Raw genomic sequence first — 26,349 nt, 5'->3', positions numbered from 1 at the left:
GACGATTCACTATGATTGATAACTGTAATGATTACTAATTTGCAGAAGACTGACGCAAGTGATATCATGTGCAGAAATGCAAAAACGAGTCACGTACTGCTACATTTAAAGAAATAACACCCGTCCCCAGTAAAATATCCTTCTGATATCTGTTTTTATTCATTTGTTAACGATGCAACCTGCTTGTGTACAAATATCTTTTGAAAACCAGGTATTCTAGTTCATTAATGAAATAACTATTGACGTTTGATTCAGTTCGAATAAGGCTGCATAATATACTAGTGAATATAATTTTAGTATTATGGGTTAGTGTGGCGCGTTCTATGCATATCCTCGAGTTCTACTGCAGTGAACCAGCAGTGACCGAAAACTCTAAATGTCAGTGATGATTCCATGCATTTTCTAGTCATTATTTTGAATAATGAAAGTATGGAAACAAACGTCATGTTCATCTTATATGCCCTTATAGATGAATAAGCGTCTGTGTAGGTTCTCACACATGAGTTAGACTGGTCGTTGAACATTACCGTCTACTTTGGTACTATTTCACACTAACTTTGCTTGGTAAGATATTATGGCAGGTATCATATAAGCAATTCGCTTTCCGTAGTACACATGGACGTTGTGAATACCACGTTGGCCTAAAGCTCGTTAATTGTTGTTCCCATCACTAATCACTTAAAAATTGACATTGATGAATTATAAGAACAAAATCGGAATGACGCCAATTTACATAATATAAGAACACATACTACATCACGTAGGTTTCTATACTTGCATGCGATTTTCTTTTAAAGTAGTCATTCCTGTATTATGACGTGATTGCACGATGGCCGTTAATGTTAATTCAATTGGCTACTTTGTTTCGCCCAATGAAACGCTGCTACTTGTCCTAGTGTTCGTCCAATAATGCACGTCTCCCCTAAAGCGAAGCAAACATGATGTTTTCCTCGATCGCACCCAAATTTTTGCTTTACTAAAATTGCCCGCAGCAGCAAAGTGTGAAACCCGTTGCTCACGCAAAACCGGGAGGGCCACTTAGTAACTCGTTGTGATTTGCAATACCTCGAATTAGATGAGTTGGGACTACACGTGTTTGGGAGATGGGTGGTTCACGCGCCTGGCAGATTTTGATCTTAATAGTAATAGATTACAGGGATGTGTAGTTTAAATATCAAAAGCGGATTATTTCTAAGTGCAATTGTTTAACTGTAATAGCGAAAGTAGTGTCCAAGTATAGAGACTATATTATAGCTGAATTTATTATTAGCAAATTAATAACTGTATCATGCCATGTTGCCAATTTTAGTCGGGAATTTGCTGATCTTCCAATCCTAAATTGATTAGATTGTTTGTTTGCTCATATTAACTGATCAGTATCCTAAAGCAAATAATAATGTAATTACTCTCAATTCTGAAAACAAGAGATTAAAGCATAAAGCAGAGCATTTGTAAAATGAGAGGAACATAACTGATGAGAATGTTTCATAGGACTCTCAATTCTGTATAAAACTTATTTAAAAAACCAAACGTTTTTATTGTTCATTTTGAATGAGAAAAATGACAATGTAATTTTCTTTCATCCCTTTCATTTGAAGCTTTCCACCTGATTAGAAAGTGCACATTTTCTTGATTTGTTTTGTTTTTACCCAGCTTACTGTTGTAATAAGCACAGTTGCTTTTGGGGTTCAATGATTTATCTGGTTTTTTACCAGCCAAGGAAGGGATTCATGGAAATAATAAACTTGCCCTCCGATATCTAATGTGCTCAAGTTGAGCAAGGTTTGTTGGTGTACAAAACTTTCTTGTACGCCGTATCGTCAACTAGTTCATCGCATTCTGTCCTTATCAACAGTGCTGGTAACATTTGCTAAGTTTTCGATCAGTATCAAGACTAATCAATTCGTATCTCATAGAAAATAAAGTAAAAATGTAAAGGTATTGCAACACATACACAACTCCTTCCAATATTCGTTTATACGACACTAAATTGCGGTGGAAAGTAATTCAACATTTTGCAATTCTGCTTACTCAATAGTCAAGCTACTAAACAACTTTCGCGACCGTTTATTTAGGCGACATTTAAAGCAAAACTCCACTCAAGAATGTCAGTCACAGACACGATTTTGTTCCGAAGATGAGGTAATTATGACACATTGTTATCTCCCTATAAGTTCTTAAAAGCCTTGCCAAGCTAAATCTCACTAAATTGTCCCTTTTAGATGAATTTAAACTGATTTTACCATTTCAGTTATTTATGCCTAGAAAATGTTTAATACACGCAGGCTCTAATCATTTCCATGTGTTAACCAGTTAAGAGCTGTGGGTCTTTGGCATCATTTTACCTCATCTCATTAGCATAATCTGACTGATACTGATATTCATTTTATGAAATCTCATCAGGCTTTTAAATTCCTTTATTTTTCTTTTCTGTACTTTTCTTTGATTAAATCAATGTAACTCATCTTGTTCTACTTCTTTTTTTTTATAACTTGGAGTGACCTTTCCCTTTAATACAATATCTACGCGTGTTCTCTTTATGTTAAGCACGTTGTGACATAAAACAGTCGCTCAGGGTGCCGTTGAGGAATGCGTGGAGGCGGCCGCGAAGACAAAATCAATCTTCCATTCGTGCGATCGTCGGTAGATTATTCTTTTGGGTCGTCAGATCTTTTTTCATCAGTGTCCACGCCATTTGACGTGGCTTCTCAATCATGAATCGTGTCGATAATAGATACGCCAGAAAGTATGCGACGCACCCTAATTGGGACCGAACTAGTCGTAGTTTACATACAGTTGCACCGTTAGGGCATAAAATGATAGCAGCAACCGGAGTCAAGCGGGTGAAAAGAAAGTTGAATTCTCCCGTGACCAAATTGAGCTGACAAGATATCATTAAGAAGTCGAACCGTGGCAACAACGGAATTATGGCTTAAAGGATCGCTCATGTAATCATCCTAACATTCTGTATAGATTATCGCTGTCTGGCACAGTGACATCACATTATTGTCACTCATGGTGCATACAAATTATTCCCCACCAAATGCGTTACCACGCTGCACGTACGCGGGCTTATAACCAACATACTTAACGTGCACACAGGCCTGCTGCATGTCCACCCGATTCATTCCGTACGCATATCATGGCCACGGCCGTGGCATTCATTTCGAGCCAAATAGAAGTCAGTTTTCAGAAGTCAGTATTCAGACCACGCAGCACGTATTCTATGCGTGGATATTTTCATATTCAGGTATAGTGTACAGTGTTTTCACCTTCCATCATATTATGTCAGATATAATTTCAGTGCAACACCAATAAACCAGGCCTCATATCACAGGTCACGTGACAATTCCATCAGCGAGTCTCATTAGTTAGATTACGTAGCGCATGTGCATTATCCATGTCAATAGGAGATACAAGAATTTCAAATAGAGCAAAGAAAAGACATAAACAAAGAAACCATAGTTACACAAAGCCGCTTCTACGTGATTGGTTTTTAGAGTGATGTATAAGACCTACCATATAGGGGAGCACATTTCAAAAAAGCAAACAAACAAAACGTGTGTCAAGCTTTAGATTAGTTCAGTTTTTAAGCTCTCGTCATTCTATTGATCGATTGACACACACCATGAGCTGGCAGATACACCCAGCGAAAAGATCGATCATGCAGCAAACAACAATAGCAACCTTGCAAGAACCATATCAGGGAGATGGCAAGAGCGCCATGGTGATAATAATCATGTTTGCATCGTTTCGTCAATCTATAACTTAGATGTTAATTTTAGCGCGCACAATATACCCTCACCTATGGCATCAATTTTGCTAAACTTCATGATTCATGATTGAGTTAATGTGAGATTATGTGATCACTGAATCTCAAACGCTGTATTTTCATTGTATTGGGTCGTCTTCTTTTTAGTTGTTCTTGTGTCTCTACTTTTTTTTTTTTTTTTACGAGAACCAGTATGTCATTTGTACTTTCTCAAAGTGTTATACAATAATATTTATTTAAAACATGTTACTTGATTAGATGCATATCTTGTGCACTTTAACATTCTGATTAAAATCGTTTTTGTAACTCGTTTACACACGATGTCAACCCATGTCTTCTGTTTTATTTGTGGATCTGCCAATCCATTTGTCTATTCAGTACGTTCAAATTTATTAGATCAGGCACCTCCCCGCATACTAACGTCCCAAGTGTTAACATCTTAACACGGTAGCTAACACTGACGTCATGTTTTCATCCCGTTTCTTTTGCTAATCGTTTCTTTCTTTATGTATTAATTTCATCCTTGGTTCCCTAAACAAGGACCCCGTTATGCCAACGCCAATGGTCTAGTTCTTCCTAGACTTCGACCCGAAGATAACACAGGCACGTTTGAAGAAAAAGAAAAAGCAAGCAAACAAACAAACAAGCAAACGAACAAACAAACAAGCAGACAAACAGAAGCACCATTTCAGCTTTCTGTGTGCCGCAGATTCCAACTGCCGACACTCTCCCAGTCCCGCTTTCAAAGTGCGATTCCAAACCACCTCAATGTGGATTTAAAAAAAAAAACAAAAAAAAAACTGAGTGAAAACAGAAAAACAGAATTACAGAGGTGTCATCAAACTGGACCTATAGAATAACTAACATAAGGAATGTTGAAGTTTTCACGTGGTCTATGAAACGGTGGTACATCTGTTGTATAAGTAGGACCTACGTAATACACGTCATAGAGGAGGGGATGACGTCATGGCTGCATATTTACTACACACAAGACTTCACCACCTTTTTGCACGTTTATTTCTTATTTAAATCTAAAATAGAACTTGATTCGTGAATGGTGAATCGAAGTTTTTGTTGCTTACAATAACCCATGCATTTAGCAATAACCTATGGCAATGGTGACTTTAAGGGGGAGAGGTTTGTAATTCATCAACGCAAAACGTGATTAGATGATATTCTATTTTATCTAAATCTATTTTATTTCATGTTATGTTATATTATGTTCCTTTACTCTATTCTATTCTATTCTATTCTATTCTATTCTATTCTACTCTACTATACTCTACTCTATTCTATTCTATTCTATTCTTCTATTCTATTCTATTCTATTCTATTCTATTCTATTCTATTCTATTCTATTCTATTCTATTCTATTCTTCTATTCTATTCTATTCTATTCTATTCTATTCTATTCTATTCTATTCTATTCTATTCTATTCTACTCTACTCTATACTCTACTCTACTCTACTCTACTCTACTCTACTCTACTCTACTCTATTCTATTCTATTCTATTCTATTCTATTCTATTCTATTCTATTCTATTCTATGCTATTCTATTCTATTCTATTCTATTCTATTCTATTCTATTCTATTCTATTCTATTCTATTCACAAACCAATGGCAGATTTTGTTGATTTGATGACAATTATCATTCTTTTATTTGTTTTGCACGTCAGACGTTAAAAACCCATACCTTTCTTATCTCAAGTCCGAGTTTGATAAATCCTTTACCGTGAAATTCTTTTATCTGATCTCGCTCTTTATATGAAAATCAACTTCAAAATATGGCGTGGAATCGCACTTTAAATTCAAAATACACAAAGTTGCTACGTGACCCGTTTTGTGTCGAGGTGCCAGAAGTGTTTGGTTAAGGCAACGAGAGGAAAACAAACAAAAAGGATAGTTGCTACGTGATGTATGGGAATATAAGATATCTGGAGAGGTCTCTAAAATCTTGGGTTCCGTCCATTTCTTCTATAAATTCAGTTTTAGTTTGTCTTCTTTTTTTCTTTCTTTCTTTCTATGATACGTTAGTGCGTGGGTTGAGTCAAATGATACTATAATTACACCCTCTCGAGTTCTTTTCTTTTACTCTCTGATTTGGAACTATTAAACTTTCATTTTCCTTCATTCAGTGAAGGTCGAAACCTTCAAATCTTATATGTCAGACTACCAAATATTTTTCCATCATTTAGATGGAATCGCGAAATGCACCTGCATATTTAAAGTCAGATGTAGGGCAGGAGGGTCACGAACCAGCTTCAAATGAAATTAAACGGAAAGCCCGTATGATGTATGATTTCGGCAGGTGTACAGAGATAAAAAAGGAATACATTTGTTTAATTTCCTTGTAGCTTTGACCGACATTTCTCACCTTCAAATCCAAGCCCTCATCTCTCCTTTTCGTCTCGCTAACACTATTTTGAACACGCCCACCAAGTAAACCACCTGTCCGCACTTGGAGTTGTTGTAATGTTCAACATCACCGTTCTTTCCCCCCACCTTCGATTTATTTTTCAGCTTCCAAAAGTGAGCATCGCCATAGCTGCAAGCCCCTCCCTATTGCATTCCCTTTATATTTATCCCCTTACTTCCCCTTTCCCCAATTGACAGAATCGCTGAGTCTTTCCCTGTTCAATCTTAACGTGGATTGATGTTAACACCGAGCTATTTTACCCCAAAGTTCCTTTTTCTTTTGTTTGAATACGATCTGAGTAACAGCATGTCAGCTAAGATGAGTCATGTTGTGGACATTGTAAACTCTATACCGTATTTTCCTCTTCTACTTAAATTCTTAAAAATAGCCAATCTGCTAAAAAATTAACGCAAAACGTAGCCTTTTTCTTCTCATGATTTATTATCATCGTGGAATAAGCGGCAGTACACATTTATGAACTATAAAATAATTTTTTTCCAGCTTGTGTTGGTATTACTAATGCGAGTCATATTTCCGTGATTGTCATTGATTTAAAGCTTTTATTGATTTCTTATGATGATCATGTGAAACATCGATGTTCTGTATTTTGTTCTTTTATTTTGACCGGATATTGGTTGATCAGTTTAATATTGTCAATGCCTTCGTGTGCTCCTTGATATTACTGTGATATCATTTGAGCGATCGTCAAACCATCAGCGCAGTATTACCCACCACTTTGCTCAAAGTCATCGATTTGATCAGATGTTGTTGTTTTTATTTTTACTAAAAACCTCTTTTCAGTTCATTCCTATACCCTCCCATGCCTCTTCGCCCCTTTCAGATACGTTATCATATGTTTGCGCTGTAATCGTGCATAAGTATAATATTGTCAAATAGTCTGAAATCATAATGTATATTTCTTGCAATTACTGTCACATTCCTGGAGAATTTCCCTCAACCCTCGTTGTCAAAACATATGGTATGGATGAAAATGCTCAAGTACTCCTCTTCCACTCTTCGTCCTTTAAAAAAAAAAAAAAACCACACAACATCAACCGTCATCCCTTGCACACGAATTACCCCTACATTATGCAACGGTCAAGTTTTTCATCTGCATGACATGTTTTCTTTTTTCACATCACTTTATAATAGGGGTATCTGCTCACGGTCGAATGCAATGGGACTAGTCGTGCATATCTTTTTTTCGTTTTTTTTTTCGGGGGGGGGGGGGAGGGAGGGCGAGGGGGTGGGTGGGTGGGAGGGGTGGGGTATTTTAACCTTAGAGTTTATAATTTGCTAATAGGGGGCAACATGAGCAGAATACATGCTTGTTGTGAGGACGTAATAATTATTTCTGATGTGTAAACGTAGAGGGCGTATTGTAGGACCAAGGAGTTATACCTCTCACACATGAGCGATGATGGCCTATATCCCTCGGTTCATCACTTTGTCTTACCCAAAGATACAAAGGCACACTAGCTCTATTTGATAAGGGTGAAGTTCTTGACAAAAATGCACTCCATTTCCTGGTGTGAGACCTTAACGGCATTATCTACCATTGCAGATTAAACAAAAACTCTGTTAGTATTTCAAAATAGGTCTAAAATGGTGAGATAAGAATAGAAACAATCAATGTAAAAATCTTTTAAACGAGTATAATCAATGTTAAGTATTTTTAATTATACAAAATATGAACAATAGTTATAATAAAATTATTTCTGGAATAAATCGTCTACAGTTATTTTATGGAGAAATATAGTGATATTTCCTTATATCTTAGGATATATTACAAAATTTGTATATAATGGTAGGATGTTTTATGATACAACTGACCTACACATAATGCATCAATTGTGACAACTCAAAAATTTTTAAATCACTGCTCCCAATGGTAAACAGTACCTGTAATCGTGTGGCTCCTAACTTTAAACGCTACAGTGACAGAAACTACCACTCTATTGGGCTTTAGTGGGGTATTATTGGTAATCGACAGTGAAGGGGAGGAGTGTGGTATGGGTTGTGCCAGATGAGAGGGGAATGAGGAGATGGGTTAATGAGGAGGGTTCAGCATGTATGTATAGAGTCTCCATCCGGAGTTTGGAGAGGGATAGGGTGGGGGGGGGGGGAGGTTCCCTCTATAGGCCAAGCTCTCCATCTTCCTGCCCCCATACTTTTTATCATGATTGAGTTCAGAGAGGTGATGCTATAATAGCAGGAGTATTCTTCTTTTCATGTTTGGTTCAGCTGAATGTTGCAGATCAAGCGAGAGTCTAATAATCTTCTCCTCTGCGTTATGATAAATGACATGATTAATTTTCCACCATCTTTCAACCTGTGCCCCCAACCCCCATTCTGTTTGTAAAGTGCGTATATCTCGCACCCAGCAGCCAGTTCACCCGTGGTTGCTAAAGCCGACGCAAAATAAAAATGGTCCAACGGGGAATCAAAAAGGTATAACACCTTTATGATATTTGTTTTTTTAATCATTATTATCTTAGCACGGAGCGCTCTCAAGAAAGCAGGCTGGCATTGTTGTTTTTCATTTTTCTATATTTGGCTGTTGGGTTATGTTTCGCTCTCTTTAACACTCTTTAAAAAAATCTAATATATTTAATGTTGTATTTTTTTTCTTGCCTAGAGAATATATGAGTGGTAAATGTGTAAGTAGATAGCTAGGGGGCATGTTCGTAACGAACAGACTCGTTTGGAAATAACGTCTTTTGAAGTGCAGTACCTATAGATATATTTACTGTCGGCATAACAGCAACGAACGAAAGTTATTGTTGTACATGTATAACACAGATGCGTAGTGTTCTGAGCTTAGTCGACTGGGTGTCGCGTGTAGAAATCTGATCGGAATCGCACTGAAGTAACACAGAGCCACTCTTGTCTGCATGAATGATTTTTTCCCCGTTTCGATGTTTGTTCAGGCCGCCGAATGCTCTGCGATCCGATTTCGATTCGTCCTGAATTCTAACACAAGCTCTTCCAGCGCAACGCTGGCTTTACAGCTCTTTCCACTTACCTTGTCTTACACCGTTTGTCACCACGTCAGCAACGACAGAAGAGACTTGCGAATTGTCGGTCAGCTCTCTTCTTCTTCTCCTCCTCCTCCTCCTCCTCCTCCTCCTCCTTCTTCTTCTTCTTCGTCGTCGTCGTCGCGTCTTTGACTAGACTCGTTCTCGAATCAGACTGACGCGACTTTTTGCTCACGACGACATAATGGACTTCCAATTGCGACGTCATTTGAAGAATTATCCGTGCAATTCCACTTCCCCGGTCCACTTTTTCGACTGCTATTCGAGATCTTTCGAAGTTTATTCTACTTTTTTTTTTTTTGCGTGCTATGACTTGTCGACCTTTCTGTTCTCTTGTCAAAACTGATGCTGCTGATTGAGTGAAATGTATAGTGTTTTCGAAAGAAATTAGCAAGAATATAAAAAGATCTAATCTCTTCGCATCACCGACGTTCTCATGGTTGAAAAGGCTACAAGGAACAATACACGCATGCGCAAAGCTTTGGACAGGACGTGAAATCTTGTCCGCCCACATCACATGGCAACGTGATAATTCGCGCCCGCCTTGCAACGCAGGTCGAATCGAATTCGAGTCGCAGAGTATGAGCCAGTGTGTTTGTTCATTATATATCATATACACACTGTTTGGTTGTTGTTGTTGTTGTTTTTTTTTTTTTGTTTTTTTGTGACAAGCACAACACTGCACTTGCACATTATTATTCCCTGTGAGGGTCACCCCTTCGTTGACCTTTCATACATTGACCTTTCCCCTCACCTTGTGCGCACCCTTACCGCCACTGCCTTGTGTGCACGGTATTGAAGATTGTGGTTATTTTTTTTTTTTTTTCATTAAGATCAACTCAATGAATGAGAACAATTAAAAGATAAAGATTTACATGGATCTAATGAAGTGTTGAAATTGTGACTTTCCTAAATAGCCTTGTGAGATGTCCTCAGTGTGTGCCTATCTCTCTTTAATTACATCACAGCATTTTTATTTTTCTGATCGAGTGTGCACATGAATGATTTAAAAGTAATGTAACTCAGGACACAGTGAAATAAATCTTACGTAGTCCATGACGGAGTCTGTCTCTGTGCAACAGAAAGAATATCATATAATCGTTTTAGAAACAAGAATCAAATCATTGCATGTGGACTTAGTGTTCAATTCCGAGAACGGTTTCACATACCATCCTGGACGCTTCATCAGCTCATCTGATTTCTTTCTTAATTGATTATTCACTGGATAAATCAGAAATTACATCAATATGTATTTTTTGTTGTTATTTCTTTTTGTTATTACGCGAAATGAGGAAACTTTTAATAATGTCGAATTTATGTGAAAGAGTTGTTGAACTTTCACCAATGTGTCAGAACGTAGCACCCTCAAACATTGCCCACGGGGTTGTGATGGATTGGTCACAAAACCTGTCGGGATTTTGGATCTGTTATGGTATGGGGAGGGTTTTCAAAGATTTTTTTTTCTTCTTTATTTAATAACCATCACAGAGGCAAGTCCCTTGTTAAGGAACGAGAGCTGCCTAAATGATAATACTATCCCAAGAGAAGCACTTTTAAAGTCTACAAACTGGCTCTTCAGATTTTTGTTTAAATTTTGAGTGTTATGTTGATTATTCGGTGCCTGTTTTTCTTTATTCTCTTAACCCGTGACACCTCTCCTATTTGTCGAGAGGTTATCTTACAAACGTATCATTTCTATATATTATATTATGTATTATATTGCAAACTATGGTTTCATTATCGTAGCTAATAAACAGTAGTGAAAACGACTATTCGTCCTAGTACGTCGAATCTTAAAGAGATGAGAAATAATAATTTTTATGATATGGTTATTAAGAATTAATTTCGAGTTTGTTACATTTGAGAGCTTGCTGTACGTGTGCTTACATCGTCTGAACTACTATGAAATCTAGTTAAGATGGATGTGTGTGTGGCTCCCATATCGCTGGAAATCTTATTAATCAAAATGCAGTTTGACGACCAATTTGACAACCTACTGTACAAAATGTATGTGCCTACAATCCTTGCAATGTAAGAATACATTGCAGCGTGCAAACATGTTACTGGTGGAAAAATGAGCAATGTTTAATGTTTTGCGTTTACCATCTTCATATTTATTGAGCAGAAGTATTCTCAGAATGAGCTTAGCTCAAGACGAATCCAATATTTCCGAACTACGAATGTATTTTATAAGCAGAGGCAGTTTTTGTACGAAGAAAGGAATAATGTACTGTATTATGTTGTTTTTCGGGCAAAGAAGCTGGAACATTTGATGCTGCGTTACTTAACTCATGATTGCAGCTAAGTTAGCAAATGGATCAGTTTTGTACGTATGTACGTATGACGTCTTAAAACATATGCTCTGATGTTTCGATATCGATTATGACACTTAATCATATTTCATATGTTATGTTTCCTATTTTCCGTGGTGTGATAGTAGGAGTAAAAATGCGTAACAGTATATCAACTGTTTTTGTAACCGCTAACTATGTAAATTTTTAAGCGAATCATAAGGGCAAGGATTGATCGAATCTCTGAGGATTTTTGATAGTCTTATGTTCACTACTTTGTAGCAATCAAATGATTTAATTGTTTAGTTGCTCCGCGTACCAAAATTGTGATTTTTAAGGCCGTTTTCGCTTTTTTTTTCTTTTTGCTGCTTTCTGCTTTCTTCTTGTTTTCACTTCTGCTTTTACCTTTTTTTTTTTTGTTGGCATGAACCATTGTATAAAGAGAGAGTCATTGTAATTGTTGTTTTCACTTTTACGTTATAAGCGTCATCATCAGTTGTCATCATCAGTTTTCTGATAAAATTAGTCATTATCATCATCATTATCATCATCATCACCATTATGGGGGAAACCCGCACACAGAAAGTGTCTTTATTGTTTCATTATCTTTCGTTTTATGAATTATATTGTCACCAGATGAAGTTGTCATGGGGTGGAAAGTTTACCGCCCGGATTGAGGAGATATCAGGATGCTATACATGTTAGGACGCGGTGCGTCCCCATTTGACGCGTAAAACGCGTCACTTTCTATTTCTTTTCAAACTTCACAACCTTGCATGCCTGTCTTTTTTGGATTTAGTGTTTACGATACGAGAGTGTCCCCTTTGCTTCCAATCACATTTCTCCGTTTTCTAAACATCCGTCATGCCATTCACTTGAAGGCTTCAATCACACCCAGCTGTCCTCTCTAGTTCATCTCTCTCTTTTTTTATATATATATTCTTACATTTTCATTCTTCACTCTAGCTTCGAGACAGCCGCCTATGCTTCATCCGCCCATTTACCCTGCCGAAAGCGCCGCAACCATTCATTAACGTAGATCATTGTACATTTTTCACAATTACCGCGCAAAACGCACGCTTCATCTTACAAACCATTGAGTCACCTGATCGACATCCCAGTTTTTTCCCCAATCTCTCACCATGGATCACGTGATCTAAACAGATTTAGGAGAGCACTGTAGAAACGAAAGGAAATGCTGAGGGATGGGTTTATAATCAAACGTTCCGATTTTGAATGCCAGTTAAGGGAAAGTTGTGTCACGCGGCAAAATGAGCCTATTATACGTGGTTACGAAGTAAAGCGCCGAAGGCACTTTTGCTCTCCATAAATCGATATACACTTGTCACCTACGTGTTTTTAAAAATTTCTTCTCAATCACGTGACTCCGTGGTCTGTGCGCAGCTTTCTAACGCTTCCTTTCTCGGCAGCTCACGCCATTCTTACCGCACCAAATTAATATATTGCTCTTGATCTCATAGTTCTTTTATATCCGCTGTTTTCTGCAGTTGTTGAAAGTTATACATGATTCTGTTCACTTCCCATAGGGAGCTTAGTAGTACATTAAGATGAACAGCTTCATCTAAAGTATAGGTGGGTAACAGTGTGAAAATGGAAAGAGCTGTTTGGTTGAAGTTTCAATGCAGAAAACTTTACATATTTTGACTTCAAAGTATTTTCTTTGCTGATGGCATACAAACGTGAAATGCAAGTAGCAAGTTTCTTAAAGTTGTTAAACTAATTCGGAAACATTTCAGTTGAATGTAGAATTAGAATGTATGATACGAGAAACCTATCAACGGGCACTATTCCATTTCTATAGCAAGTGATCTTGAAACATTTAAGAAAAATCTGAGAGACATTTAAGAGTTATGCAAAATAGACGTGACTTATATTTACTATGAGACATTTAGAAGCGTGAAAAAAGAACACTTACTAAACCTTAGTTTAGAGATGATAAGAAAAATGTCCTTGTTAAGACAAAGTTTCCGATATTTTTGAAAGAAAAAAAAAATATTGAAGAAAGTTGGTCAGATCGAGTGTAAAGTTGGCGCATTAAGGACTTTTCCTTCAAGCTATGGCGTGGGCCATTCATTAAACTTGTGAGGAGTTGAAAAATGTTCGATTTCCTTGGCATTCTTGTATATAGAGATTTTAGAAGAGGTGTTCCACCCAAGACAGATACGACTCAAGGGCCAGATGTTATCCGTTCCCGAATGGCACGCTTACATATTCCTCGCGACACCCATGTAAGTATTCAATTCAATTCAATTCGAATTTTATTTCACTTTTCAAAAAGAACATAATCATATCACTTTCTTTGTTAACAGAGAATAAGGTTGCATAATCAAAACAAAGTAAATTGTGAAAAATATAGTTGTGGGACCTTGGAGTAAGAAATACGTGGTCATGAAAACCGACTGACTGAAGTAATAAAGACGATATAACAATACGCAAAACATCGGAAAATGGAGGGACCCACTGAAAAAAAACAAAGCTTGTAGAAAAGTAGGCATCAAAGCCTTCTTTCAGATCGGCTTTACTGATATATTCTAACCTATGGTTGTTTCACTTTGATTTTACTGATGGACTTATAGTAACTATATAGCAATATAAGCCAGTTCGATTCAATTCAAGTTGATGCAATTCTATTCAATTCAATGCAGCTTAAATTTCATTGTATATAATTCCCATCAGAATCTTTAGGGCAGAGCACGAAAGTACAATTATACTCATTTTGATTCAATTCACGTTAAAGGGATTGTGAAGTATTGGTGGGGATGAGATGCTAAGAAACCACTTATGAAATGTTACAGAGCATACCATTCTAAGAGGCATTCAGAGTTTATTGGATGTAAATCGGATTTGAAATGGCTGATAGATCCAAAAACAGAGTAAAGCAAAGAAATTCTACTAAGGCGGGCTCCACCTTTTATTAGTATAACTTGTTTTGGATATCTCAGCCATTTCAAAACCATTACGTTGAATTCCTTTTAGAATTACATGCTCTTTTATATTTCATGAAAGGTACCTGAAGCCAGGTCTCAACCAGAACTATACCATCCCTTTAATCCACTTCAATTCAACGCCATTCATGTCCATTCAATACATTTTAAAGTTTTATTTCATTATTTTTCATAAATGAAAGCACTAAGCTGATATCTCTCTTTATGAACATTACGATGCAAAGAATATGCTTGAAATTTCACATTATGATTCTTTGTGGGATCTTCGCATGGCCTGATTCCACGAATTACAAAACTGTGATGTGAGCTGGCATCATAAAAAAAAAGTATGAATTTAATTGAGGGAGTGACGTCACGGGCTCCCCCCCCCCCAAAAAAAAAAAAAAAAAATGCGTATATACAATCTGTCACTCATAGAAAGGTAAGTGGCTACGCAATTGAGAGCTACTGAACAAGAATAAAATGACAGACCCGGAGGGTAAGACCGTGCGGACAGCTACAAGACAACACTTGATACAGTTGACATTTAAAGGAGACTACGCATGATTTTCAGATTTTTGCATCTGAACATCTATAAATTGATTATACTGGGTACAGAGAGTTTCAGAATATAGTGACTGGGATAAGGAATAAGAATATTTTCAAAAGTCATAACAAATCACAGTAAACAAGGATAATGACATGGTTATCCTCACCATAGGCATGCAGGAGTGGGGGCTCAAGGAAGCAGAACAAAAAAGAAAACATGCATGAATTCTGCACAGGTGAACTTGTTAAGCAAGTGATAGTATAATGGAATTATATTGCTACATCATTGGTCGCCTATGTCATCATCCTCGCTCAGTGTAATATGTTTTTTTTTTTCAGAGTATTGGTTTATCTGCTCAAGGACCACAATAAATTCCACAAATATATAAATATCACTTTCAATTTACGTACTATATAAAATAAAATCACATATATCGCCTTGAATGTCTCTTTGAACGAAGTACAATAATATCTTCAAGAAAATAATTATGTTGACATAAATGAGAAGTGTGGACTGTATAACACACTCCAGCTTAGTAACCTTTCATAAGATATGGCGATTGCTCAGTGCATTGTGACTGAGCGCAAGTTCTACGATGATTGACGGTGATTTCAACACCGACTTATATCTTGCCACTTGCTCTGTTGAAGATGTAGGCTGTAACTTAAATCCATCCTTACCTCCCTCTACGTTCTGTAAGTAAAATTCTGGGTGTTATTTATTTTGATAATTATTCAAGATTTTACGACATCATTGGAAGCGTCTGACACCCTTCGTTGTATCCCTACACCCGTTTGCTATCCCTGCAGCCAAACAACGACAAAATACAGAACAACTGGGAATTTTATCTCTGTAGTTAATTGTATAAAGCGGGAACAGAGACAAATGAATATCAATACAGGCCTACGATGTTTTAGAAAAATGGGATTAGTCCTCCGTTCTTGAATTTACCATAGGATTGGTTCAGTTGGTCTTAATCTGGTCCTATATGTCCAATTCAGGTTACCCGATCTCAAGGTCATGTTCCACTCGGGGCTGTACATCAACGATCTCAGTATGCACGACTCGAGTCGAGACCTGGTCCTGGCCGGTACCCAGCAGTCTGCGGAGCTCAAGCTAGCCCTGGACCAAGTAAGCCTTTCAGCTTCTCTCACTTTCTCCCTTTCCCCTCTCCCTCATCTTTGTTGTTGTTTTTTTCCTATTCATCTCAGAGTTTTATTGGTGTATTTCTTCCCCTTCTTCAATGCTCCCTGTGTTGAATCCCGTTCGTGTAGTTTGTTAACATTATACTGTTCACTTTTGTACAATAGCGTTTACTCGTAGAGGATAATTCTATTTGTAAAATATGATTTTGCATTTTGAGCACATGGTGAATTTATGGACAATTTTTGGAAATTTCATTGGCAGTTCATATGCACGACGAACTCATGATGCGTTTTCTTTGTGAAATCTGGTCAGATAGAACTCATATCTTCTTTTGTGTAAGATCGTGTGTACTTTATCTTTAATGGACGTGATTTGATGCGAGTTCCGTTCAGCCCTCCCTGGTTCAACCGACCAAAAATGATAGAAAATGGAGAGCATGTGCACTTCAACGACCCAATCTTCTTCCGTTTCTATGGCAACAGGAGCAGAGGAAGAGCGCTCAGCTGGAGGAGAGCATGATGAAGCTGGATCAGGAGATGAAACGAACGGACTCACTGCTCTACCAAATGATTCCCCGCCAGGTCGCCGAGAAACTCCGGCGCGGCGAGCCGGCTACCAACACCTGCGAGGTAAGGCCTATATGCAAAAGTCCACCTCATAATGTTGGAAACTCATGGATATTTAATCCTTATGAAACGGTTTCACTTTAGAATCTGATTATGACATAGCATGCTTATAACATGGACCTTCTGGTAAGGTCCATGCTTATAACAAGGTCACAGGCAAATGGGACAAACTTGCGACCTCATAGCACGAAGATCGACGCATTCATTCAATGCCTCGACTGCTGTTGAAATTTGACAATTAAGTGTGCTGCTTGTTCATTTTTCTGATGTTTAGATGCCGTGGTGTCTTTTGTGAGTGTTTTGTGCGTTTATTTGTTTATTGTTTTATTGTTTTATTCTGAGGAATATGCTTTGTTGATCAGGATCGAGGCATGTAAAACCGTAAGGAGGACATTATTGTTGCTCTCTTTTTTGTTGTTGTCTTTTTAGTAAGCAAGAAAGAGATTATTGCCAATTTCCCCTCTACCTAGAATCGATTAACCCTTGATCATATTTCGTCATAAGTCAATTAAGAAGAGGACTGTGTCATGAAGCGGGTTCCAAATTTGCTGGTTCCCAATTAAGGTTCTTCTCGTCAACCTATTATGCCCTCGTAAACCTATTTTGAGGCGATCCAGTCTTTCAGACGATTGGCTGGCTCCTGTTCACTATAGCCAGTCAGTGAAATATGGGCTGAATAATATATTACGCGTACAGAAACTGTTGCAATTAACTTGTGGAGGCTACATTACGCTTATACTAGTCCAGCCATGGCAGTAATTCATTTTCGCCTCCCGAAACTGTCCACCTTACTGGCCATCGTGCGGAGGTCACCCGGGTATAGGGCATGACGTTACCTCACGATCATTTTATGGGTTCGCTTGTCGGGTGAGGGTGAAATACGAGCGAAGCAAATGTCTTGTCAAGAGGCATTCATCTTGATAACGATGTCGTTATCGAGATTTTCTACTCGTGTAATCCCTACCCACAAACACCCTCGTTAGCAATCAGTAATGATTAAAATGGCTCTTGACAGACCCGTAATCTTCTTCCTGACTTGTAACGTTGATGGCGCTCTCGCCAGAATAGCTAGCAGTAGAACGGACATTGATATTTATATTGATGACCGGTAATGTCACGATACAGTCACCACGAGCACAAAATTATTGAGTTTAAGGTCTGAATCAAATAACAACATTCAGACGTCGTAGTTTCATGATAAATTCAGGTATGATTCATCGCTTCATCTTTAAAGTGGTTAAACTTTCATTGGTTGTACTGCATTATGAGACATTATGTATCAAACCGGATTGAGATCATTCTGTTCATATGTTTCCACCATCACCTGAAAGTAGAGCTCAGTTTTGAATTCAGGGCATCTGCTTAATAATTTATGTAGACAATACTCTTCATAGATTCCCCATTATGGGCTAGATGATCATTTCCAGGCTTTAGTTTCCATTCTGGGCATATTACTATTTTTGTCACGAGTTCTGGTATGATTTTGTTTGCTTACTGGATAAATCACTCTGCCGTTATTACGCGACACAACAAAAAGAAAAAAAATAGAAGAAGAAGAAGAAGAAAATTCTAAGAGCAGTTTAACTTAGAATATTGTTCTCTTTTCATTGTTATTACCATTGTTTTATCATCATCGTCAGTACGAAAGTTATTCTTATCAATACCTATTTGCTTATTCATTCATTCGTGTATGTATAAATCAATCAATCAGTTATTAATAACTTTACCTCTATCTACTCATAAATTATTTTTATTAATTAATAAACCAACGAATTGATTGATTGATTGAGTAAGTGAATGAGTGAGTGATTGATTGATTGATTTACCTTTCCATTCATTGAATGCATTTATTTCCATTTTCGCAACGACGCCCCCAGGTGTTCTCCGCAGTGACCATCCTCTTCAGTGACATCGTGGGCTTCACCAACATCTGTTCGCAGATCACCCCCATGGCTGTGGTCTCCATGCTAAACGGCATGTACACCAAGTACGACAACCTCAGCGAAACCTTCGACGTCTACAAGGTGGGGAGCAGGTCACTTTTCAATAGTTTGTCCAAGTGGTGTAATCCAGCTGATGTAGTGTGTAACATTTTTTTTTGTTATTTATTTATTTACTTCTTATCAAAGCTACCTCTCACGAGTTCAGTTAGATGACTTTATACATCAAGAGAGAGATATTAAAATGTAACAAATAAGATTAGTAAAATTCAGAACTATTTGCAACAAGGCACTATTCCTTTACAGACTGATATACGATGGGCATGTGCACATGATAGGACACTATTAAAGAAATCAGGCAGCATACAAAATATGTTTGTTTGTTTGTTGTTGTTGTTTTTTGCAATTTCCTTTGATAACGCAGTTGCAACAGCGATTAGAATGACTGTAAACAGGTAGGCCTACATGTGAAACAGGAAGAGAGAAAGAGAGAGAGAGCGGGAGAAACAAAGAAAGAAAGAAAGAAATAGAGAAAGAAAGAGAAGGATAGAGAGAGAGGTGGGGGAGAGAACTTCGGGACAGTCGAAGTACAGTGCTCCCGTTATAGTGCTCCCGTTATAACGGGACTTATAAACGGAAAATTCAACATATTTTCACTTTTCTCGCATAATAGAAAGAATACTTGATTTGCCTCTTTCAGAATAGGCTCGAGGAATAATATTACCCTTAACAAACGTCAGTGACAAGTTAAAAAAAATAGATGTTTCTTTATATTTTCCATATATCGTTCTATTCCTGTGACATCATACACTGTATTAGTCTTCTCATCCAGCAGTGACTGCGCAGATACTTTAAAAATTTATAATTTTTGAAGGGATTGTCCAATTTTCCCCAAACTTTCACTGATGTGTTCTACTTATATGGCTGCATTCACTCAATCCACATGTCTATGAAGGTGGACTTGTCCTTTAAGTATTATCCGCCCGTAAAAAAAAAAAAAAAAAAAAAAAAAAAAAAAACATATTACACGTCACGAGAGTTTTCGGCTACGACGTCATACTTTGTTTCTCTAGCTCTCGCTTACTATGTTGTTTCCATAACAACGAGTCATAAAAAAGTAATGCTGATGCAGCACGTATGTATGTGCCGCCCGCTGTGTTTATACTGTCATGTTTCTTTACCGCGTGGAGAAGCATTCTTCTTTCAGCCACCCTCCTCAGACTTGACATATACATAGAGAGAAAGAGAGAGAGACACCAAGAAGAGAATTTGTATGTTCAAGTTTAGTCATTTACAGGCATTTAACAGAGACAGAGAGAGAAATATATTGAAGGGGGGGGGGGGGCAGCAGAGAAAACAGAGGGAAGACAAAATGCCATTGTAACGCACAATATGAAAGTAATGTACCTTGACATTTACTCCCGTTAAACGTGTCGTTGCGTACGCAACAGCCTTTGCAAATGCCACGGCAAATACTTGTTCTTGTCAGAGATGATTTGTAAAGGGGTATAGGAATGGGGGGGGGGGGGGGGTTATTAAAAAAAAAAAGAGGTCACAGCAGAGTAGCTGAGGGGAATGAGATGACAACTGTCGGTATTTTAATTGTCTTTTGATGTCAAAAGTCATCGGCTCTATACTCAACGCAGAGATTATTGGCAGTTTGTTTGTACTCGCTCAGATTTTATGGGTCTTCACGAAGATGAGTCATTCCTTGATGTGCATTTGCGCAAAGGAGTAATAGCACTGAGAAAGATATAATGAAAAGGTCAGATATGTGTATCGTAGGCGTATCATCGGTATTAAAGGGATGATACCGTTTTGGTTGAGATGAGGATTCAGGTTTTACCTTTTTGCGAGATAATTAGAAACCACGTGTATGACATTTTAAAGAGCTTGCGATTCTAAGGGGAATTATAAGTGTATTTGACGAAAATCGGTTTTCAGTGGCTGAGATATTATACAAAACAAAGTGGTCCTATAATAAAAGGTGGGTCCCACCTTTTATTACGACATTTTTGTTTTACTTTCTTTTTGGATATCTCAGCCATTTCAAAACCCATTTTCATCAAATAAACTTCTAATTCCTCTTAGAATCGCATGCCCCTCAATATTTCAACTACATGGTTTCTAATTATCTCGCAAACACCTAAAACCTCAACCCCCATCTAAACAAAACTATACCATCCCTTCAAAGGGGAAGTTGCCGCAAAATAATTAAACAAAAAAATAGTAATAATAACAACAACAGCAACAACAGCAACAACAACAACAACAAAATCTTCAACATTGAAAGAGCACTTGGCTAATTCGGGATATTGTCCCATAACATTCTTGGAAAATGTGTGCTTTTTAATAACCAAAACAAAGCAAAATGATGGAAAATGAATATTATTTGTTATTTGTTCATATTATTTCTTATCAATATCGTTTGATCATTCTGAAATCACAAATTGTTGGAGAGTTTCCATTAAGAGAGGAAGGTACCAAGAGTTAAAGGGATGGTATAGTATTGTTTGAGAGGAAGATTCATCTTCTAAGATTTTGCGAGGTACTTAGAGTGGTCCCGCCCTCACATCCAGCTGGACCCCATGGACATGATGGAAGACCAGCTCGTGCAGCTGAATATGAGCTATCCAACCATCTGCTCAGAAGGAAAACAATAACAAGCAAACAACCCTCAAACAATCATTGTTCTCATTGACAGGTCGAGACTATTGGTGACGCTTACATGGTGGTGTCCGGTGCACCGACGGCGACGAAGTACCACGCCGTGCGCATCGTCGAGATGGGGCTCGCCATGATATGCGCCATCGCCGATGTCAAAGACCCATCGAGCAACGTCGACAACATGAAGATCCGAATCGGTTCGTGTTTAAGTGCTCTCCTTCCTATTTTTTCTCTCTTTTTGTCGTTCAGGCGTTTTCTTTTTGATTTTTTTTTATAAGATTCATACGAACATAAAAACACGAAATTTTGCGTCTTTTCAAAATATTATATGACTTAAAAAAAAAAAGAAAAAAAAATCGATTTTTGTAATCAAATAATACCGATGTGTATTTGTTGAGGCTCCTCTTTAAGCCAAGCTTTGCATTTGACTTTGGCAATGTGAAGATAAAACAGCACAAGATCACTGAACTCCGATTACAAATGTTGTTTCGGTATTCAGTTTGAAATGTCCAATGGCGACATTTATAGCACGGAAAAAACAAAATCAAAAACGAAAAACACACCTGTTACCTTTACTTGAATAGTTCTTTGTTAGGGAGACAATCTTGTGATTTTTGCGTCATTTATCTGGGTGTGGACATGCTGGCGCACATTCTTTGGTCAAGAAATGAATCATGTTTTTATTGTTTATATAGCATATCATACGGTATACTGTTACAATATCCGATAACAAATCATACCACACAAGATCACATCATACCATACCATACCATTTCATACCATACCACACCATTATTATCATATCACATTACACCATATCATACCATGCCATAAGACACGATATACCACACCACACGTCACCACACTAAACAAAAACATTACCCGAGTCCGTGTACAATCCGTAGGCTTTGTGCGTTATGTCATTTATTTAACAGAGGAGATATCACAAATAATACTTAGTTCTACAAGTAAGCCCTATTGCTGATATTGCGTAAATAATGACAATGTGGAAACTTATCGTAAATATTATGACCATGAAGTGCTTCAGCAAATTACAGGTGTCGTAAGTGAACAGACCTATCATACCTATGTCCCTATAAGGTGGCAGGATGATATTTGAAAGTTCCTTCGTCCAATTTATTGAAATCAGTGTTTGTTAAAACAGAGTTAGAAACTTTGTATTCTTTTTTGCTCGAAATTGGGCCAACACAGATTTAGACGACGTCTTCTAATTGAAGTGCAGTACACGATTTGATTAATACTCATGATTCTCAGCCGATCTTCCTGTATGCTTACTCCAAACGCTCAGGGGTCCATAGCGGCATGGTGGTTGCAGGCGTGGTCGGCCTGAAGATGCCCCGCTACTGCCTCTTCGGCGACACGGTGAACACGGCCTCGCGCATGGAGTCGACGGGCGAAGCGATGAAGATTCACATGAGCGAGACCACTTTCGACAACCTCGCCCAGTGGCCCGGCCATTACGTAATCACCGAGCGAGGGACCACCAACGTCAAGGTAAAAAAAAAAGTCCAACGCTTTGTCAAAGTCTTCCTCGAATCTATGTAAAAACGCGTAAAAGATCACAGCGAGTTCTTACACGACAGTGATCAGCTGCTTGTCTCTCCTTTATTTCATTTCATTTTCATTTTATTGTTTCTGTATATGGTACAATATAATCAACTCTGATCACTTTCAGAAATAAACAGATGGTTCATAATAATTCATGGCTGATTTTGCACATGACAGGTAAGCAAATCATTGTGACAAAGAACGGAGACATAATGATAATAATTTAAAAAAAAGTCAAGGTACCACACAGGAGGATCCCCAGTAAGCCGAGCTTAATATTGGGGCCTCATGCACAAATAAATAAACAGTTTCAACCAACTATCGGCTTACTTAACTACAACAAAAACAAGCTAGTTTTACACAACAAAATAGTTACATAACAAAACATACACGGTCATGTATACAGGTGATGCTAAGAAAGAAAAACAAAAAAGAAGGGGACAGCGATAATGAAAGATGGTGAGAAAGAACAGGAGAGAGAGAAATAGAAAGACTCCTCGTTCACTTTACAATAATACACTGTACAAATACAACACTATTGCAGGTGCATTCACCCTGTTGCCAGGTAACGGCTGGGTGAAGCAACGTACGGACCAGTTACTGACATCTGTACATGAAAATAGAGAAAACTTTCCATGGCATGCCTTGCATTGGATTTATATTGGATTACATTGCTTAACGCACTTGAATTTTGCAACTGATTGACAAATTGCCCTTCGTTGACGTAAATAAGCACCAAATTAATCAGTGTTTGAGTAGTAGCCATGATAAAAAAGCATCGGCACACATACTCGACCTACCAAATACATACATACATACATACATGCATACATAAACGAACTCTTGATCACCGGACAACTCGACGCAAGAATTTCATCAATTTGTATAAGCATTTGAGTGTATTCCCATAGAAACTGCGCATTATGAATTTGCAATTAGTTGTTATTATCATCATTATCATTGACAAACTGTCCTTCCTTTATGTACATGGATACCAATTATTCAGTGATTTGTCACTCAGTTGCAATAAAAATCGCTCGAACGAAAATTATTACTTTGAACATATCAACGCAGTACCCGTTGCTATAAGGGATCAGAACCATGTATACTAGCAATCGGACGGAAGCTCTCGGTAGTCTAGTGGATATTCAATTCAATCCATTTCAAATTTTATTTCATTTTTCGAAAAGAGCATAGGTAACAGAGAATAAGGTTACATAAACAAGACAGAGTAAACTGAGAAGAGTATAGAATAATTGTGGAACCTTGTAGTAATAATACGTTGTCATGAGAATTGAAGTGATTAAGATGAAAATAATAACAATTCGCCGCAAACTTCGAAAAATGGAGGGACCCACTAGAAAGACAAAGCTTGTAGAATTTGTCAGTCAGTTGCAATAAAAACAACTCTACGCAAGAATCATTAGTTTGAACTGCAAGTTCTATGAATTCCGTCATTTTATCATTTTCCCCTCATTCTTTTTAGGGTAAGGGAACCATGAAGACATACTGGTTACTGGGGAAAACTCACGGGAACGGAATGGACAACCCGCTGTCCCTGGCCTACGATGAGGAGAAGGTACGGTCCAGACAGTCCTCCATCGATTCGTCACCCATCTTGAGAAGGTGAGACACCGAAATCAGGTTTTAGAATGCACAACTTTGAGGGCATTAGTAAGAATAATCTACCCACTCAAGGTGCCTCTGGAACAATCTTACTTGCAGGAGGCGATAGCCGAGGGTGTTATGATTATTTCGAAGGTACCGAGTGTGAGTAATTATACTAATGCCCAAACAAAATTGTGTGTATTATTTGTTTTATGAAATGATGAAGCAGGAACTTGTTATTTGATAGAATTCAGCAGCAGCCCTATTCACTAGTAAATAAATGGATGAAATCTCGCCAGGTCACGTAGGCTTACCATGCATCGCAATGGAAATGAGCTACTGACCGGTCATTATACTTTACTATTGACCGGTCGTAAATAAAATTACGAGATAGGCAAAATTAAATGCCTGATCATGTGTTCGCTCTTAGCCAATCGTTTGATTTGGGTCTGCTTCATCGTTTTATAAAGGAAATAAATTATCATTCCAGTACACTCATTCATACACATGCAAATGCAAAGACGTAAAAGCAGGATTTGTAGCAGATATCGTAGTGATAAAATGTGTACAATAGTTTCATCGTCATTATCATTATTATTATTATCATTATTACTAGTAGTAGTGGTAGTAGTAGTAGTAGTAGTGGTAGTAGTAGTAGTGAATATTATGTCATAACCGTTATCATCATAGTTATAATGATTATCAGCCGTGACAAGCCTGGCTGGAATGCTTCACAGAAAGTGATCGTCCACTGAAAGTATAGATCTTAGTTCCAATGACTCGGGCATGCATATGTTAAGCGTCTCGAGCACCACGACGTTATGTAAATGCACTATGATAGTACCCAAAAAGTGTAGAACAGATCTTATTATCAGTACCTGCAGTATTTTCATCGTAAGGTCTGTTATTATTACCATTACCCATGTTGGTAGTATTGTCATTCTTGCAATCATTTTCATTGCTTCATTCTTGATGTCATTTTCATTATTTATGATTATTCTTACAGTTACATCATCATATCCTAAATGTATTATCGCTTTGATTTCAGGAGCATCGCCGGGTCACGACTCGGTATCGCCGATGATGCCCAAAGCAATCGCCAGTACTCGCCGGTTCTCAACGATGACGACCGAGCGACCACTCCGAGGCCATCAGGTAACTTGATTCAAGTTCCCGACAACGGCGAAAAGCACAGCTTCTCCTCTACGGAGACGCTGAAGTCAATTGGAGCCAACGGAAACGGGAGTGCCCACTCGAGAAGCGACGGCAAGTACTCGGGCTACATCCCCGTCACACCAGCGACGTCGAAGTCCGGCAATGACGTTGGTTACGCGTGCACTTGCAGGCGCGATGTCCATCGGATCAACCGCGAAGTGCAGACTGTTAGTTCGTTTGACGTATCGGGGGCGCCCGTGGACATCCCTGATATGCACGCCGGTGGCGACACCAAGGATCAGCAAGGTAACGGGTCGGACAACGCGTACGTCGACGGCAACCTCTCGGAAGTGAACAAAGGAAACGCCAATGTCGCGCATAGCTCGGCGTGCGCCATTCTGTGAATAGGCCTTTTAAAAAGCGTTCAGATAACATCCTGGAGAAATCTAATTTGACAGCATGAACGACGTTTGAACAATCCTACGAGAGACTTCGATAATCCCTTAGGCATATTTTTACAGTGTGTGCTATGTATAGTGAATCTAAAAACTTTGACTTGTTCTTGTGAACATTTTATACGATTTGAAGCGACCATGATGACGAAAGACGAAGACCAATCTTCGG

At 38.1% G+C, this 26,349-nt stretch overlaps 1 protein-coding gene across 1 annotated transcript in view; it reads left to right on the top strand.

Annotated features, from left to right (window-relative positions):
- The window catches only part of LOC140236048 (soluble guanylate cyclase gcy-31-like), a 78,353-nt gene extending 52,224 nt beyond the window's left edge, over window positions 1-26,129 (top strand). Inside the window, exons 4-11 of the mRNA XM_072316023.1 lie at window positions 13,669-13,768; window positions 16,016-16,145; window positions 16,643-16,789; window positions 18,664-18,810; window positions 21,431-21,590; window positions 22,703-22,908; window positions 24,449-24,588; window positions 25,619-26,129. Of these exons, the coding sequence (XP_072172124.1) occupies window positions 13,669-13,768; window positions 16,016-16,145; window positions 16,643-16,789; window positions 18,664-18,810; window positions 21,431-21,590; window positions 22,703-22,908; window positions 24,449-24,588; window positions 25,619-26,129 (1,541 nt within the window). The remainder of the gene's footprint in view (window positions 1-13,668; window positions 13,769-16,015; window positions 16,146-16,642; window positions 16,790-18,663; window positions 18,811-21,430; window positions 21,591-22,702; window positions 22,909-24,448; window positions 24,589-25,618) is intronic.
- Window positions 26,130-26,349: the final 220 nt, after the last annotated feature.

This window comes from Diadema setosum, chromosome 12 (genome assembly GCF_964275005.1).
Source record: "Diadema setosum chromosome 12, eeDiaSeto1, whole genome shotgun sequence".
Lineage (NCBI taxonomy): Eukaryota > Metazoa > Echinodermata > Echinoidea > Diadematoida > Diadematidae > Diadema > Diadema setosum.
The sequence above is the reverse complement of the archived record's forward strand: the minus strand, read 5'-3'. Positions and strand labels throughout refer to the sequence as shown.